At 54.3% G+C, this 17500-nt stretch overlaps 4 protein-coding genes across 4 annotated transcripts; 3 read left to right on the forward strand and 1 right to left on the reverse strand.

Annotated features, from left to right (window-relative positions):
- Positions 1-25: 25 nt before the first annotated feature.
- On the forward strand, positions 26-1502 carry QC761_400580 (uncharacterized protein; the record flags this gene model as incomplete). The annotated part of the gene is made up of 2 exons (XM_062878342.1): positions 26-508; positions 564-1502. The coding sequence occupies exons 1-2, from the start codon at positions 239-241 to the stop codon at positions 1500-1502; spliced, it is 1209 nt and encodes a 402-aa protein (XP_062731754.1). The 5' UTR covers positions 26-238.
- A 981-nt stretch (positions 1503-2483) lies between these two features.
- Positions 2484-4820, forward strand: QC761_400590 (uncharacterized protein). Its single transcript, XM_062878343.1, has 3 exons — positions 2484-3514; positions 3578-3936; positions 4038-4820. Exons 1-3 carry the CDS (start codon positions 3108-3110, stop codon positions 4634-4636), a joined length of 1365 nt encoding a protein of 454 aa, XP_062731755.1. The 5' UTR covers positions 2484-3107; the 3' UTR covers positions 4637-4820.
- A 4700-nt stretch (positions 4821-9520) lies between these two features.
- On the forward strand, positions 9521-12637 carry QC761_400600 (uncharacterized protein). The gene is made up of 5 exons (XM_062878344.1): positions 9521-10583; positions 10643-11063; positions 11127-11312; positions 11400-11918; positions 12005-12637. The coding sequence occupies exons 2-5, from the start codon at positions 10782-10784 to the stop codon at positions 12200-12202; spliced, it is 1185 nt and encodes a 394-aa protein (XP_062731756.1). The 5' UTR covers positions 9521-10583; positions 10643-10781; the 3' UTR covers positions 12203-12637.
- A 204-nt stretch (positions 12638-12841) lies between these two features.
- Positions 12842-16024, reverse strand: PRP24 (Splicing factor; the record flags this gene model as incomplete). Its single annotated transcript, XM_062878345.1, has 1 exon — positions 12842-16024. The coding sequence occupies one exon, from the start codon at positions 16022-16024 to the stop codon at positions 12842-12844; it is 3183 nt and encodes a 1060-aa protein (XP_062731757.1).
- Between the last annotated feature and the right edge of the window lie 1476 nt (positions 16025-17500).

Genomic DNA, 17500 nt, shown 5'->3' on the forward strand with positions numbered 1-17500 from the left:
CCCCACCCTCCCACAAATGCTCCAACCATTCTCTGCTTCTTCTTTGAAATTGTCTGCACTCACAGACCTAGAGAAGAAGACGGATGACAAAGAAACAAACCAGCATTCTCATTCAGATAAATGTCCATCATACACAATGCCATTCTCTAAAAGAGAGCATAGGTCGCAGGGAAGGTAACGTCACAATTCCCCGCACCGGGTCGAGCCTTTTTCCGAGACCCTGTCCCACTCGACTGCCATGAACCTACCTATCATCCGATGTTGCACTGGCCCTTCTGATGGCGTTTTCAACCATCATGCTTGCCCAAATCATCAACTGGTAATGGACAGTATTCCGGCCGACGCACATACCCGGGAGGTGTTTTACGTTGGCGGCGAATATGTTGATGACGGCACCGGCAATGAGACGGTATACGGGCAGGTGTATGTCGAGCACCTCGTCCCAGTCCGTAAACCCCTTCAGAAATACCCCATAATCTTCATCCCTGGAAGCAGTCGCACAGGCATTGTAGGTCACATCGTCCGGGCCAACCTTGATTCACCCCAACTAACCCACCACCCAGGACTTCCTCACCACCCCAGCCAACAACGACAACAACACCAACTCGCCCACCCAACAAAGCTGGTCCTCCCACTTCCTCTCTCTCTCCCACGAGCTCTACCTCATCGACCCCCCCTTCCGCGGCCGCTCCCCCTGGCACCCCCCCACCCACCTCTCCTCCTCCTCCTCCCCCTCCCCATACCTCACCTTCGGCGCGGCCCCCCTCCAAAAAGCCTGGGCCACCCCGCCCTCCTCCACCCAATGGCCCGACAGCCCCCCCGCAGGCAAAGGCTCCCCCGCCTTCGACCACGTCATGAGGTCGACCCACCCGCAGCTCGCCAACCTGGCAGAAGAGCAATCCGTCGCCCAAAAGTCTCTGGCGGCCCTCCTGGACAAAATCGGCAAGCCCGCCATCCTCCTGGCTCACAGCATGGGCTGCAAGATAGCCTGGCTGCTCGCCGACGCGCGGCCGGGGCTGGTGAGGGCGATTGTGGCCGTGGAGCCTGCCGGGCCGGCGTTTCAGATGAGGGGGATGGGGGGGTTGAGGAAGGAGCCGACGGTGTTTGGGCTGACCGAGGTGAGGTTGGGGTTTGAGCCTGCGGTTGGGGAGGGGGGGGAGGGGTTGAGGAGGCGGTTGGTCAAGCCGGGGGAGGAGGGGCTGTTGGAGTGTTGGCTTCAGGATGATGGGGAAGCTGGGGAGGTGAGGAAGCTGGTGAATTTGAGAAGGGTGGAGGTGTTGGTCGTGACGGGGGAGGGGTCGCCTCATAGGGGGTATGACTGGGGGACGGTGGAGTTTTTGAGGCAGGCTGGGGTGGAGGGGGTAGAGCATTTAGTGCTGAGGGGAGAGGCCGGAGGGGTTCTGGGGAGAGGGGGAGGGGGGAACGGACATATGATGATGTTGGAGAGGAATAGGGGGCGGATTGGGGAGGTTTTGGGCGACTGGGTTGGGAGGAGGGAGTGAGGGTTGGTGGTCATTGATGTAAGGGGCTCTATGATACGACGCTGCGTCTACATATTTTCGCTACATAAAGGCATGTGCTGGGGATACTGAGCCTCCAAATACCCCAAGATCAGATGGCCTAGAGACATATCGCCAATCCACAAACTGCAACCACCTACAGCGTCAAAGGGACCCAACTACGTACCGTACCTATTTACAGCCCCATGTACCAATGCTCAGTCACGCAAACCCAAAGATAGGGGTCTACAAAATGGTCACCATGTCAACCACCTCATCCCGATCCTTATTTACATGCAGGGGTTGCTGCATCAACCCTAACCCTCGTTTAAGGACAGTCTGATCAACTTCACGAACATTACAAGCTAAATAGGTCAAAATCCTCAAAACAAACCCAAGCAAATAAATATTATTAACAAACAAACCCCAAGTTCCTATGTCTCTTTCCCACCTTTCCCACGGAAAACAAAAGAAATCAAAAAGTCCGAGGTCTCTGTCTTGGATAAGCATCGGATTTCATGCAGTGCTTCAGCTTGTTTGGGAAACCAGCGCGAAAACGAGAAACGCGTGGGACATACTTTGCTGCGCGTCTGAGTATTTCAGATGGATAACGTACAAAAACATCAAAAAACGAAAACACGGAATCTTTGATGATCAATACATAACTATCTGGTGCTTTGTTGACTACCTTACCCGGATTACCTAGATCGCGAGCCAAGAGTAGAGCCTTGTGAGGCTGCGGTTGGCGGTGCTGTGCTGTTGACTTGGCTTTTGGCTCGGTCTGGTAGAGGTGTGAATGCGGTGTAATCACGTTGGTACCTAATTTTTAGGGTTGAATCGCTGATGAAAGTGTGGGCTTTCTTGAGGTTTGGAAAGGGTACCTAGGTTTATAGCGTTGATAATTGGTCCTATCGACAGGGATATCCAGCGCGTGGGACTTGTTGTTTGAAGAGATGGGTCGTCTTGAAGAGAGGAATGTCGAGAGAGTGAGGAAGAGGGGTGAACGAGCAGGGTCGCAAGCTGAACTGGACCCCTGTTGTTGAAGGTGACGGCAATTGGCTCGCTAGCCTGCGTCTTGATTGACAGGGTTGACATGGTCTGGGCATTGGGCAGCGGTTTTGTTTGGGCTGGGCTGGGGTTTCTATGTTGCTTGGGGCCGATCAAAAAAAGATTACCGGGATTGGAGGGAGCAGGTGGTAGTATCAACTTGTATGTATGAATACGGTAGGTGCCTGACTGGGCCACATGCAGCCACCCGCAACGCAACGGGCAGGAAAACGACGACGGCCTCGAACGGATGGGGAATGCCTGGCGAGTTGCGGCTGTGAGTTGCTGCAGACGCCTCTTTCGTTAGCGCCATGCGTCGTGGTCCCAGTTACACTCACATCCAGACCGCCGGGTTCTGTTTGGTCCTTCTTTCGAGGGTGGCTGTTTCTGCTTGGCTTACATGGAGGCCAGCCGCAATACGGAAATTCTCCAAATGCGGCGAGGATGCTGTTGTCCGTGTCTGGACTGCTTCCTTGAGTTAAAGATGGCGACATCCCCGGAGCTGCGTTCCAGCTTTTGTTTCTGTTTTGACCCTGGATTGAAGAGTTCTCCAAACCCAACATGGCCGTCCAAAGTCTTCGCCGGCTGGCCGCCGCCTCGGTTTGGCTTCCTGCTGGTGTTTACTCACACATTGCGGGGACTGAGCGATTCAACCCGACATCGCCAGTTGAGACTGGACTGGCACCCGCACGGGTTGGCCACCTCGAACTCCAGCACCCACCAGCACCCACCCCCCATGCGAGAGCCCTCTTCCAACGGCAGTCTGGGGAGAACACCTGCGGGTTTGTGGGCGATGAGCGGGTCCCATTTACATGCAGCGCAGAATGGGGAGCAGAGTGCCGTGTAAACTCGGATGCCCGCGCCATCGGCTGCTGTCTCTCCACCGCCTGCAACATCTGGACCGCCTGTCTTCCCTACACTTCCTCCCGCCTGGCATCAAACCGTGACACAGACCGAACCATGTACTGGTATGCTCTTCCCGCCTGTTCTCACTCCTTCTTGCCTGTCCCACTAACCTCGCCCGTCTCCAGCTCCGACCTGGACGAGCCAGAATGTGCCACCTTGGTCTACGCCGACGGCGACTACAGCGGCTGGACCATTCCCCTCTGTGCAGCCACGTCTGTGGTCCTGCCCATCTTCGACATCACTTCCGGTTCCAACGGGGGTGTTACCACCGGTGGCGGTGGTGGGAGAAGCGGTGTTGCCGGTCCCAGCGGCGTCGCCAACCCGACTGATGGCGGCGGCGTTGCCAATCCGACCGACAGCGTCAACGACAACAACAACAACCGCAACCTCGACACCGCCAACTCTAACGGCAAGACCCCCGAGGAAGCCGTGGCTTCGACGGTGAACACTGCCTTGATCGTTGGCGCGGTAGTCGGTGGTATCAGTACGTTCTCCCCCCAGTCCCTCCCACTTGACCTGCTTCCTGTTTTTCTGTTCCCCTTTCCAAGTGCTCATAACTAATCTACCATCGATTCTTGCGCACAGGCTTCCTAGCAATGGTAGGCATCATCATCTTCCTCATCATCTACTGCGGCCGCCGCAAGAAGAGAAACCAGGAACTCCGCCTCCAGCAAGCAGGCCAGTCAACCACCATTGCTGGTGCTGGTGCTGGTGACGGTGATACCGCTCCTCCAAACTTTGCTCCCCCTCCTCAGCAGCAAATGTCCACCGTCCCAGATGGCGCACCGCCGATGGGATTCGCCCAGGGAGCCTACTCCTATTATGGAGATAACAAGCCGGCCATGCAGGAGAGCGTCACGCCGGTTACCAGTGTGGCGCACGTGACGCCCACGGGAACGCCAGCGCCGGGATACACTGCTGTTGCTGGACAGCATCAGCAACAACAACAGCAACAGCAGCAGTGGGGATCTCCTCCGGCGCCGGTGTCGCCTCAGTTCACGGGGCAGATGGGGAATCAGCAGCCGGCGATGCCAGTTTCACCACAGGTGACGGGATATGGGATGTACGCAGGTCAACAGCCGCAGCCGCAACAAGCACAACAACAGGCCGGGGGCTATTTCCCGAGCAATGCCGTCGAGCTGAGCACGCAGAGGGGTGATGGGCAGGTGCATGAGGTTCAGTAGAGGACAGCGAGTCAATCGACGAGCATGCCGTGGATGTGTACATGATTATGATGAGTGAAGGGGATGATCTTAGGAAGGAAGTCAGTATATATATATTATTCTTGCTGGGACTTGGGTTGGGAATACCTAGATACACGATCCTAATAACAGCGGCGCTTTTTGCTTCAATAGAGTGTTTCGTTGCAACAGTGCTTCTGATGTTGTTCGTTTCCCCCTTTCGACCTTGTTCTGCCATACAATCACGTTTGGTGAGTCCTAGCTGCATATTTTCCATCATTGCTTGGCTCTCAAGCGGCTCGGGGAAGCTGATCAAAATCATGCCTCATCCCCAATCGCAAGCTGTGCCTTTGCCAAGTGCGGCACTGTCGAGTCCCCAAAATGTTACGTGCTGAGTAAGAGTATCGTGACGGCTCTCATAGTGCCAAGGTGCCCCTGAGCAAACAACCGTCCGGTGGTAGAAATTGCCAGGCCGACGCTCCTCTTAAGAAGGTCTAGTTGTGGTTGTAGTCTGCCAACGGGTTGGTTGGGATACCGGGTAATTCAGCAAATATCAACGGCTGAGTGCCCTTTGTCGGCGTGGCGAGGGCATGCATCGCGAACGGCGGCGAGATAGGTAGATGAGAAGGCGGTGGTTCGGTAAACCTCTCCGGCGATTGGTACAAAGAGACGAGCTCCCAGGCATGTCGTCTGTTTGGATCATCATCAAAGACAGCAAAGTTCCTCAATTTGTCGAAGATAGTCCACCTCGCTACCTTCATTTCCCTGCTGGGCTTCGACGGCACCAGGCTGGCCCGCCATCCCCTCGCTGCCCAACTACAGCCTTGTTTGAGGCGACAACCTCAACTGGTCGGTCGGCTCGAGCGTCAGCTGCAACCCGAGCAACGGGTGGGAGGTGTTCAGGCGGTCCCGGTTCAACAACGACAACGATGAGGCACAAGAGCACCGCGACCACACGAACAATATGCGACAGTTGGGCAGCGGGGAGCTCGACATCATCCCCACCAAGGAGAGCGGCATCTGGTGCTCGGACCGTCTGCACCAGCCAAATATAAGGTGCTGTGGCCTGCATTCTGGGCTCTGGGACACACGGCATCAGGGAGGGCGTGAAGTGGCCCAAGTGTGGAGAGTGGTATGGGACCGGCGACAGAACGGGGGGCTTGGGTCGGCGGTGAGAGTCAGATATGTCGGAGTATGAGTCTATTTGATAGGTACGGGGGTGAGTCACCCGGCGAAACGTGGAATTGGCGGCTGGTCCGAGTGTACCCCTTCCAAGTGTGCGGTGGGGGTACCTTATTTTTAGTTCTATACCTTATAAAAATCAGCTCGCAGATGGTTCAATGAAGTTTGCTCTGGACATCACCCCCATAAGATACATCATGTCGGACTGCTTCTTTCTCACGCGGCCCCCCCGTGAGATCCGTGATCTCATCTACCACAAGTACCTCTTTTGCCGACCAGGGCTATGTGTTCGAATCGGGGGCAGGCAAGCTGAGGCTGAAGCACTCTGGTGAGCCCATCAATCTGTGCCTGGATAAACTTGAGGCAAGCTGCCCCGGTGCAAGTCGTCTGTGGCCGTTTGTCTGATGGAATGAGCGAGAGCGCAAATGGCGAGTCTCCCCTGAGCTCGCCCGTCCCCTGGGGTCGTCTGTCCCGTGTGTGTATCACAAAGCGACCCAACAGGCCACTCCGATGGTGATGATGACTCGGATGACGACAACATTCCACCCGATGAGTATCGGAACCCAAACGGACGATATCTCAGCGGATTGTCCAAAGACTTCTGGGTCGAGGCCGCCAGCAATGCCCAGTTTCGCTTCTCGGCAGCCGCGTCTGCTATTCACTTACTAACCCAGATGCCACTTCAGGAGCATCATTCTCGATGAGGATGCCGAGTCCAGTCCTTTTCTTCAGAAGCCATGCCCGGGGTTTAACCCCCTTCTGCTTGGAAACCCAGCCCTTCGGCCCCTGGGGCAACGTGTTGCTTGGAGCAGGCTACGGTAATGTGTGGTTTCCAACAGATAACTGGGTTTCTCTTTTCCAGTTCCCCCGCTTAGATCTCGCCCATCGTCCCGATCTCGTCGCTCAGGTGGCCCCATTATCTGATTGCGCACGCCTGAGCCCGAACTGGATCTCTGACTCCCTATCGTTCTGGCTAGCAGAAGCCCTGGTTCTCTGCGACGCCGGGATGTCCAGCAATGTTTACTCGTTGACATTGGACGCTGGCCCGATGCGCGAAACAACCAGCTACATCTTTCACGACGTGGTGCACAGGGACGACGCCTGCCAGCGTGCCGCGTGGACCCAGTTCGGTCTTGAGTCCGACGACAGCGATTTGGCAGCCCTCTGCCGGGCGGGCCAGCACCCATCCATGCAATCTCTAAACAGAATCACTCAAGTTTACAAGTGCGCCGGCTTCACAGAAGCTCTCGCTGCGCTAGCTTCCGGTACCTCTTCTCGGGGTGTCCGCTTTGGCGGCAATTCGATGCCGGTACGCCCTGGAGCGCCGTAGAAGTCGACGCTCTTGTCGAGAAACACAGCAAACTCGATGGCGATGAGTGGTAGAAACGTATTTTGACAGGGCAGATCACCCCATGTTTGTTGACCCCGAAAAAAGGGTACCAAACGGTCCCGTCGTACCCCAAGTTCTTTGATCACTTTTTACAAATGTCGTGGTCGATCGAACCCTGCCTTGTCGTGTGTGTATCGACAACAATCCGTACGTACTAGACACGAACTGGGAAGACGACGACGACTGATGTTGGCGGTGGGTGTGTATAACACGGAGGATTAGGTGGATGGATACATTGGTGTAACTTGCCTACCTTACCTTAGGTAGATAAAATTTACCAGCATGTGTTGCCATGTGGTGAACACCCAGACTCTCATTTTGAGAGAATCCAATGGTGTTTCTGGGAGACATACTGCCAAAATCGGAGGAAGATTTCTTCTTCATTTCTACATTCACAACCCTAAACCTTCCAATGAATCTAAAGTTTATAAGGCCGATAGAAAATAAAAATCGAAAATTAAACGGGCTGTAGACAATATAGGTATTTTTGTATATTAGTTTGGGGTGTGGCCACAGGCCTGAGGGTATGAGTAAGGAAGTGGGGCTCTCGGAGGATTCGGGTTCAGGGGTCATGTATATAAGCGGTCTGCTTCGGACATTCTATTTTTGACAGGACATCGACTTTTCTTTTCTTCGTATTTTGTGCATTGCACGTGTGCAGGCAGTTCTGGCCCTCTGATCAGGCTAATCCGGTGCTTATTGTGTGGCCTGCGAGCCCACAGAGTCTTTTCTTTGTCCTACGTGAAGTGCGGCCTGTGAGCGAGCCACTGTCACGCAGGTGTATTCATTCAGAGACCTGTTGAGGGTATATTTGTGGTGTTATGGTTGTTTTTGTGTGTTTTCTCACCATTTCAATATTTAAACTATTATAATTAAAATAAGCTATTTGTTATATAATATTAGCTATACCGAACCAAAATTATTTAAAAGTGCTTTCGACTAGTATCCCTTTTAGATGTTTGGGATAAAGGTTTGTTATACAAAAGTGATCCTAAATCACTCCTGTTACCTTAGGATTACTTAGATCACTACGCTTCTGGGGCTCTCAGGCGCTCCTCTTCCTATTAGTCTTTAACGATTAGCTGGGCATGTCCGTGGCCCGTATACATACTATTCAACTTGCCCGTTAGCTTAACTGTGACAATAACGCTCTAGTATCGGCAATTTAATTACGTATTTAAAAGTAAACGTAATTATAATAATTCAATTATCGATTTCTTGAAGTTTACCTTTAAGTTATTCAAAGTATATAACGAATTATTATCGATGTAATTTTCGGTAACGTAATTATAATAAAAAGTTTTAAAACTAATTGATATAGCCGGGATATTTCTCATTTCAACGTTTTTATTATTATTATAATAATAGTAAAGTGACTTTTAATTTATCCATAATAAAACTAAAGTAAATAGTTAATGCATAACAAAGCTTTATTTAAAACTTTTAAAAGAAATATTAACTAAAAGCGTTTTTCATTATTTTTAATTCTTTATAGTTAAATAGTATGTAATAATACTTTATCTTAATTATAATAATTAAAATCTTGACAAAAATAACTTAAATTATATTTTACGGAACTATCTATTTTATACCAGCCAATTCCTCCGTATATATAGACTTGGGGACCGTGGACCGTTAACTTCCAGACAGTCCTCGGTCCTAATTTACTCGTCCGTCCTGGACCGTGGACCGTGTGCCTCGCCGCGGTCCCGGGTCCCAGTAATACTATTGGTTCTATCTAACGATTGGCTGTGGGTTCCCGATGTTCCACACACTGTCTAACCTGCTGTTGGCTTAACTGTAACAATGTTAGTTTATATGATGATTCAACTAGGCCTTTACGTTGGATTTGCAAATTAGGTATTCGAACTTAACTTAGTTGATTTGGACATTTGAAAATTAAATTTTTCTTGACAGGGGGTAGGGTGGAAGAGGCAATTCCACTCCTAACTACACACCCCACTCAAGTCCAAAAGCGGCAGTACATTTCCCTTGACTGGAAGAACATTTGATTCGCCAGACAGTATATTAACACCCCCCCTTTCTTCCTCTGTCTTACTGTTGGCCATGTATCAAATGGCTCCTCTCGATCCGGCAGTTGCACGTGAGAACGCTTGGTCGACGAAACGGCGGAAATCTTGTCTCTTCAGGCTAAAAGAAGGACTGGTTTCCGATCCACTTTGGAACCCGAGACCCAGGTTTCCCGTGCGTCTTGTTACGTCGATCTGCATCGTTAGCGATATGTTTAATACCGGGGATTGACCTCTTCACGTCTCGACTTTTTGTTCTTGCCTTTTCACTTTTCTCTTCTTCCCCAAACAACAAAGGGGCTCTCGGCCGAGATGGCGCCAGATATTGCCATGAACCTTGCTCCCCACCGCCTCTCGAGGCGTTATCTTGAGCAACACGATTCTCTGTCCAGGCGGTTCAGCAGTTTCCTAACTGGGAAGGTGACTTTTGTACGTTCCAGAGGGAACAACAACAGGACGAGCAACCGCTTCTCTCCCCAGACCGGATTCTCCCATTTTGACAGCTTGGCAGGATTCAGATGTGCGTTGAATCCTTTTACCATTGTTTCTCAATATCTTCCTCCTCAAGGAAGTACTACTTTCTGTTCTTGTTCCCCCCGTGTAACGATCCCACCCGTCCTTTTGCTGTGGCTCCTACCCATGATGTCTTCCCAACTGCCGTCAGCGAATGGCGCTGCCACACCCGCGCGGCACTCTGCACGGCACGCACACGGGGCAGCCCTGGCACAGCGGCTCATTCCCGGCCGGACAATATTGGGCCCACACATGGTCCAAAATTCCCGATCGATGGCTGGTCCCGGAGTTCATCTCTTGGCTTTGACGGGAGCATAATGTCAGCATTATCAAGCTCGGAAACCTTCCCCTAGTATTCTCTCGTGAGATGTATTTTTCTCCCCTTTGGTTCGCTATCTGGGATCAGATTACATGCCAAGTTTGGAAGACCAGCAATGGCAGTCGAGGGATATCATGTGTCTTGATATCATCTTTTGGTTGCTGCGCCATCCTACCAGACAATCACAATGGTACCCTACAAGCAACTCCCTTGACAGCTTGCACCACGAATTGTCAGGATCACGCCAGCGCAAGAAAAGAACGACGTTGACACCTGCTTGCTAGACTAGCTCCCGTCTTGGGTAGGTCGTAAGGCGGTTTTGATCTTGGCCACCCTCTTTTCACCCACATGGCACCCGCATTCAGCATCGTGTCAAAGTTCTAAGCATGACCTTGTTCCTACCCTACCCAGGTTGATATAGGAAAAAGATGGTGGAGAAGGTCTGACATCTTGTTCGCGATGCCCTTTGCGGAAGGTGGTGATGATTTCGGGACCAATATGTCAACGCCATCACGGGTAACCTCCCTCTTTCTACCTATTTCAAGCCACCAGTCCACAAGCTGACGTTGTCTAAGACAGAGATAAATAGACATGTTCATCTCGCTGTTGTTTTTCTGTTGCAAGATCACCATCATCACTTTCTCTCTCTCCCTCTCTGTGTCCTCGTCCTCCTCACTTGTCTACTCCCGAGTTTAACAAATAACAGACTTCAACATGCAGCTCCTCCGGGCCACCACCTGCCTCCTCCTCCCAACCCTGGCGTTGGCCGCTCCTCCTGTCAGGGAGGCACCCCTCCTCACCCCCCGCGGTGCAGCCGCCTCTCAGCTCATCGACGGGAGCTACATCGTCAAGCTCAGAGACGGCAGCAGTGATGCCGTCCTCCAGGGTGCGGTCAAGGGGCTGAGCACCCAGCACCTCTACAAGGCCGGCCGGTTCAAGGGCTTCGCCGCCAAGCTGTCCGCTGCGAAGCTGGCTGCCATCCGCAGGCTTCCCGAGGTGTGTCCATCCTACCTTATCTCAGCGGAGCGTTTGATTCATGATGCTAAACAAAAGTCCCAGGTCGAATTCGTCGAACAAGACGCCGTGGTCCAGGCATACGACTTCCTCACCCAGGAGGACGTCCCCTGGGGCCTCGCCCGCATCTCCCACCGCAGCCCAGGCCAGACCTCGTATGTCTACGATGAGTCCGCCGGCGAGGGCACCTGCAGCTACATCATCGACACGGGCATCTACGTCAACCACACTGTATGTTTATTTTTCCTTCTCCCCCCTCACTCTCACACCCTCATCAGTTTTCACTAACCCCCCCTCCCTTCCTTTTCCCCCTTGAAGCAATTCACCAACCGCGCCCACTGGCTAGCAAACTTCATCGACACCGACAACACAGACGGCAACGGCCACGGCACCCACGTAGCCGGCACCATCGGCGGCATCACCTACGGCGTGTCCAAAAAAACAAGCCTCTACGCCGTCAAAGTCCTCCGCGCCTCCGGGTCCGGCACCCTCGCCGCCGTCATCGCGGGCATCGACTTTGTCGCCGCCGACTTTCCCACCCGGGGCTGCCCCAACGGCGCGACGGCCAACCTGTCCCTCGGCGCGTCGAGGAGCACGGCCGTCAACGCCGCCGCCGCCGCCGCCGTCAGGGCGGGGGTTTTCCTCAGCGTCGCAGCCGGCAACAGCGCCGACGACGCCTTCTTCTACAGCCCAGCGAGCGAGGAGACGGTTTGCACCGTTGGGGCGACGGATGAGGGGGATGTGAGGGCTTGGTTTTCGAACTACGGGGAGGGGGTCGACGTTTTTGCGCCCGGGGTCGGGGTGGAGAGCGCGTGGATTGGGGGGCCGAGCGCAACGGTGAGTGAGACCTTTTTTTTTTCTTTTTCTCTTCTTTGTTTTTGCATGCATTACCAGGTGGACTGTGGCTGACGAAAGAGAGGTAGAACACCATTTCGGGAACGTCGATGGCGGCGCCGCATGTGGCCGGTTTGGCTTCGTATCTGCTTGCGCTGCTGGGACCAAAGACGCCGGCGGAGCTGTGCGAGTACATTAGGGAGACGTCCACCAACGGCACCATCACGGATCTACCCACGGGGACCTTCAATGGGATTGCGTTCAACGGAAACCCGGGGGCTTTGTAAACGCGCTGGCGAGTGGTGGATATCAGGATGCGAGTTGGCGGACCATGATGAGGGGAGGCTGCTGGGTGGGTATTTTATGAGAGGCAGGTAGATACGCGATGCTCTGATGTTTTTGTGTTTCCTTTGGATAGATTTCCAGTCTCCGATGCTTTCATTCCCAGGTTCATCCGAATCTGAGCATGTTGGCTTTTTATTAGTTGGTTTCTGTAGCGTTGCTCGACAGTCATTTGGTAATCATAGTACTATCCATACCCACTTGCATATCATCTCGAATCAAACACTTTGCAAGCAGTCAAGCTTCATTGAACAAGGGCTTGCACACGCCCAACCATTTCCCAGTAGGTACCTGATAAAGCAAAGACCTAAAACAACATCAAAGAAACACAAACAGTTTCCTATCAAATGCTCAAGGGGTATTCATAGCAGCAACCGCGGCAGCCAACCAGTTCATCAGCCTTTTGTTCCCTCTTCCTCACCACAGTACTTCAGCTTCAGTTGTTCCGAAAAGAAAAAAAGAAAAAGAAAAAATGGTAATTGGTATCATACACACACACACACAACCCCTACCTTCCCGCTCTTGTTTGATCAAAACTTTGAATAAAGAAAAAATGCCAGTAGGCCCATCCATTCCCTTCTCACTCATTCCTTACTCCCATTTTCCTTCGTCTTCTCCTCTTCCACCTTCCCCCCACCCTCACCCCCACCGCCATTATTACCACCCCCAAGAAACAAACTCCTAAAATCAGCATTACTCTTCTTCGGCCCACCAAGAGCAACCCCATTCGTCCTCACCCCCAACCCCGGCACCCCCGTTCCCATGCCCATCTTAGGCTTCGACCTCCCCAGCACCTGCGGCCGGTTGATACTCGGCGGCGGCGGCATCAACTGCGCAGCCGTCGGCGGCTTCTTCCTCTGCTTCTCCGGCTCCGGACGCGCACACGGGTCACTACCCGCCACCTTCTTCTCCCCTTTGCTCTGAAACAGCTCCTCCGTCGTGCCAACACGCAGCTTCTGGCCAGCTTCCACCTCCAGCCCGTCGATCACCAGCTGAGCCTTCCCCGCCGACGCGGCATCCTTGTACTCAACAATCGCGCCCCCATGCCGGGCATGCAACGTCAGCTTAACAAACTCCCCGGCCGGCTTGAGCAAATTCCCCACGCGGGCTTCGTTCATCGTGTCAGGAACGCCCAGAATGACAACCTTTCGATCTCTCGCCACACCGCCGCCGCCGCCAGAAGATACTGTTGATTCGGCAGCTGTGGACGCAGGGGACCCGGCATCCTCGGCGCCTCCCCAGGCTGTCGCCGTCTTCTTCTTCGTCCCCTTTGGCATCGAGGGCTCGACCTTGATCGGATGCTGTCCAAACATGGCCTTGTCCAGCAGCTTGATGGCCTCCTGCGCCTCCTCCTTGGTCTGCATCACCACAAACGCCGTCCCCAGATGCGGGATCCGCACGCTGACCACCTTGCCAGCCTTGGTAAAGTGGCCCTCGACCTCGTCCTCCTTCATGGTGCGGGGGATGTTGATCACGTGCAGCTCTCTCTCCTCTTCCTGCGCCCCTTGCCGGTGCTGCTTGTGTGCTGGGTCGGATATCTTGACCACGAGCCTGCATCTCCCACCCAACGCCTTCCCGTCCAGCTTGAGCGCTGCCTCGGCCGAGGCCCGCTCCCGAAAGGTGAGGTAGCAAAACCGCCGCTTCGCGTTTTCCTTGAGGCTGGGGAACCGGATGCTGTGGATCTCGCCGTGGGCCTTGAAGAGGTTGCGGAGGTACTCCTCGTCGGCGTCTGGGGGGTAATTGGTGACAAACAGCGTGCAGTCAATGGCCGGGGTGACTTGGATGATTCGGTCGCCAAAGGGTTTGCCATCGCGGATCAGCGCTGCTCGCGCATCGTCCGAGTGTCGAAACTCGACCAGGGCAACCGCGTCGTCGTCCCCCTTTTTGAGGTCGATGTTGTTGACGTGGCCATAATCCCGAAAGAACTGCTTGATCTTGGTTTGGGTGGCGTCAGCAGGCAAGTTCCGCAAGAAAACCGTGTTGTGCTCTCGATCCCGTTTCACATCGTCCCCGTTCGTCTCGCTCCTGGGCCGCTTGTTAGCAGCATCGTCTTCGGCCGGGGTCGGCTCTCGCTTGCGCTTGGATCCGGGTGACGCGGAACCGGAAGCATCTGTCATGGGGACGTCTTCGCTCCTGTCCGCTGGCGCTGCTTGCTCCCGGGCTGCCTCGGCGGCCTGCCGTGCTTCCCGTTCTCGGCGCTTCTCGACCCCCTTGCGCGTCTTGTAGATGGTGTCGTGGGCCTCGCGCAGTGTCTCGGCCAGCTCGTAGTCATTGCAGTGCTTGAGGTACACCTGGAGAATCCGTTCGGGCCAGTCAAGAGTCCTAACCTTGAGCGCCCTGATGAAAACGCGGGTGGCCAAGCTGGGGACCAGCAGACCTTGAGCCTGTGTGTTGGGGGTAGGGCTGCGGAGTTTGGCTCTGTGTGCGGTGAAGACTACCATCTCCCAGAGATACCAGTTGAGCCAAAAGTCGTAGCTGTTGGCGTGCAGCGGGATTTGCGACAGCTCATCCCAGATAGCACGAGCCCCCTCGATGTCTTCCTTCTTTTCGGTGAGAAACTGGATCAGAATCTTCTCAAGGCGGTAGTCCGGATCGCCCTGGTAATTTTCGCCGTATTTTCGCTGACCCCAGTGCTTGACATCCTCGAGGGCAGAGGAGAGACCCACTTCGGCAACATCGACAGCCTCTTCGCTGGCCTTGGGGTTCATGGCTGTTCGCTTGAGATAGCCGCACCATGCAGAATACATGTCCAAAACACCCGTCATTCCGTCTCTGTCAAGCTGGGGACTGTTGGTGGCGGCGTGCTTGATGCGTTCGACGTCGGCAAAGGTTAGCGCAGCCTCCTCGGCAGCCAAGATGTACCGAGCCCACACAGGACCCGCCCAGGGAATGTGATGCACGGCGCGACGGAGAACGTCGAGCATGTTTGGGACCAGGTTGGCCGAGACGCGGGCACGGCCTGCCTTGAGGTCCGACTGGGAGGTCGACACCAGCGTGATAAAGTTGAGCCATGTAGTGTCGTCCGACGCCAGCACGCCTGTCAGCGCCCTCGAAAAGAGGCCGAGACAAATCTTGAAGTTGTCCAGCGCGTCCCGCTTGCCCTTGTGCTGCTTGATCTCCCAGTCAATGTACTCTAGCATCTCTGCACGTACCGCTGCCGTGTCTCCAGATTTGACGGCCAGCGACAGCTTGGTCTCGAAGGGGTCGCGCAGCGCATACAGGCGCTTCGCATTCTTGGCGCTCCTCGTGACCTGCTCCATCTCGCTCTCGTAGGCCTGGCGGTTGTATTCGGATAGGAAAGTGGAAAACATCTGGGATGTCCTGTCCCAGGTGGCGTGCGGGACCGTCAGCCGATTGCGGAACAGCTGGGTGATTCTGCGAACACCAGCCTCGGTCACGGTCCGCCTCAGCAGCTCCATCTCGAGCGAGATCCAGCGGTCCCAGAGTTCGTTGCTGTCGGACAGGCGGTACTGGACAGCCTCGTAGCCCCGCTGCCAGAGGTTGAGGGCGGCATCGATGGTGAATATGGAACGTCCGACCTCCTGCTCTTCTGGGGACCAGCCGGCGTCGCTAACAGGTTGACAGTCGTTGTAGAGCGACCAAAAGTACTCGCAGTAGGCCATCCAGACCTTGATGCTCCCGGGCTCGGCCGACACGGCGTCGTTGAAACTCTCAATCACGCGCACGCGTGCCTCGAGGTCGGTGGCTTCGCGCAGCTGATGGTCGACATAGTCGACCCAATTGTCCTCCCCCACCGGGCTCGCCATTATGCCTGCTTTCTTCGAAGAGGCCGTGTCATTGGATGTCGGAGAGACCCGTCGCCGCTTGTGAAGCTGCGATGTGGTTGTACGTTGGACGGGAGCAGAGAAGACGGCCGTCGCTGGTTTTTTTCTTCTTTTTCTAGCAAACGGCTGGCTAGCTGGTTGGCTGGCAGACTGACTGACGGACTTTCTGGCTGGCGCGGAAAAAGAACTGGCTAGGTGCTCGTTTAGGAACCTTCGGAAAGGACTGGGACTCGATGTTAGTTTGCTTGCGGCGGCAGCAGACGACGATGCGACAATGCGACAGGTGCGACAGATGCGATAGACGGAATCGGCTGCTCTTCTTCTTTCTTTCTGTCACAGATGGGAGTCGCAGCAGTGGTTGTCGATGGATGGGGGGAGTGGCAGCGGACGTGGCACCCTGGGAAATACAAATTCCGCAGGCTTTGACCCCACCCGGGGCCTGGACTACGGGCTTGGGGCCTCCACCCGCCAAGGCCCTTCTGCCAACAACCGTGTTTTTCCACCCAGAGCAGCAGCACCGATCTCACTAAAAGCATCCTTCATCTCTCTGTCGACAGATTGACTGACTGACTGACTAAACTGCCTATTAGATAAGCTATAATAAATACCTGGTTGGATACTCTACAATGTATGTCCCCCATCCCGACAGTCTGGGTTCACGCGTGGCCGTGGGCCTGGCTCCCGTCCGGGTAGTGCAAAACGCCATGCAAAAAACAAAGAAAAAAAATAGGAAGATGGGACGGCGGGGTGCCGGGACCGACTCCATCTTTGACATTTGGATGTATCCAGGTGTCTTCTGTATTTACACTACTGAAAGAGAAAAAGGACCCTGGATTCAAGTACCTAATTTTTACCTACCGTTGGTGGAAAGGCCAGACAGGCAAGACACGGCCGGACAGATTCATCCGCCCTGTGGTTTCTAGTGGTTCTTGTGGTGCTTCCCATCTCATGGCCGCTCGTCATTGTCAGGCCGCCGAGACTTGGGGGTCTCCGCTGATCCATGTAGATCACGACCGAGGCTGACCAATCACAGCATCCCCTTCCTCCGGCCCGCAGGACCCTGACCAACCCTGACCACCGGCCACGGAGTGCCATTCGCGACTACGAGCCTGCCGAGTGATTTTACAGCTTGTTTTGTTTTTCAGCTGCTGCCCTGCCTCTTTTTCCGTGTAGGCTCTCAGGCTGTCAGGCTATCAGGCTGTGCCATCAAACAGAGGACCGTCTTTGGTGATTCCAGGCCTGTCTGTCTCAATCATCCGCCTGACGGGACATATGACGTAGTGGCGCATCTGCAGGGTGCCATCAGGGACTCGTCAAAGTGCCGTCATATCCGATCGAGCAAAGCGTTCTAGGCCTCCAGCGAACACCCCGCACAAAAGTCGCGCCATGCCGCTGACCAATCACCGACCGCCATTTGACGAGGCTGTCTTGCTGAACACACGCCCAATCAAGTGTAAC

Source organism: Podospora bellae-mahoneyi, chromosome 4 (genome assembly GCF_035222275.1).
Source record: "Podospora bellae-mahoneyi strain CBS 112042 chromosome 4, whole genome shotgun sequence".
NCBI lineage: Eukaryota > Fungi > Ascomycota > Sordariomycetes > Sordariales > Podosporaceae > Podospora > Podospora bellae-mahoneyi.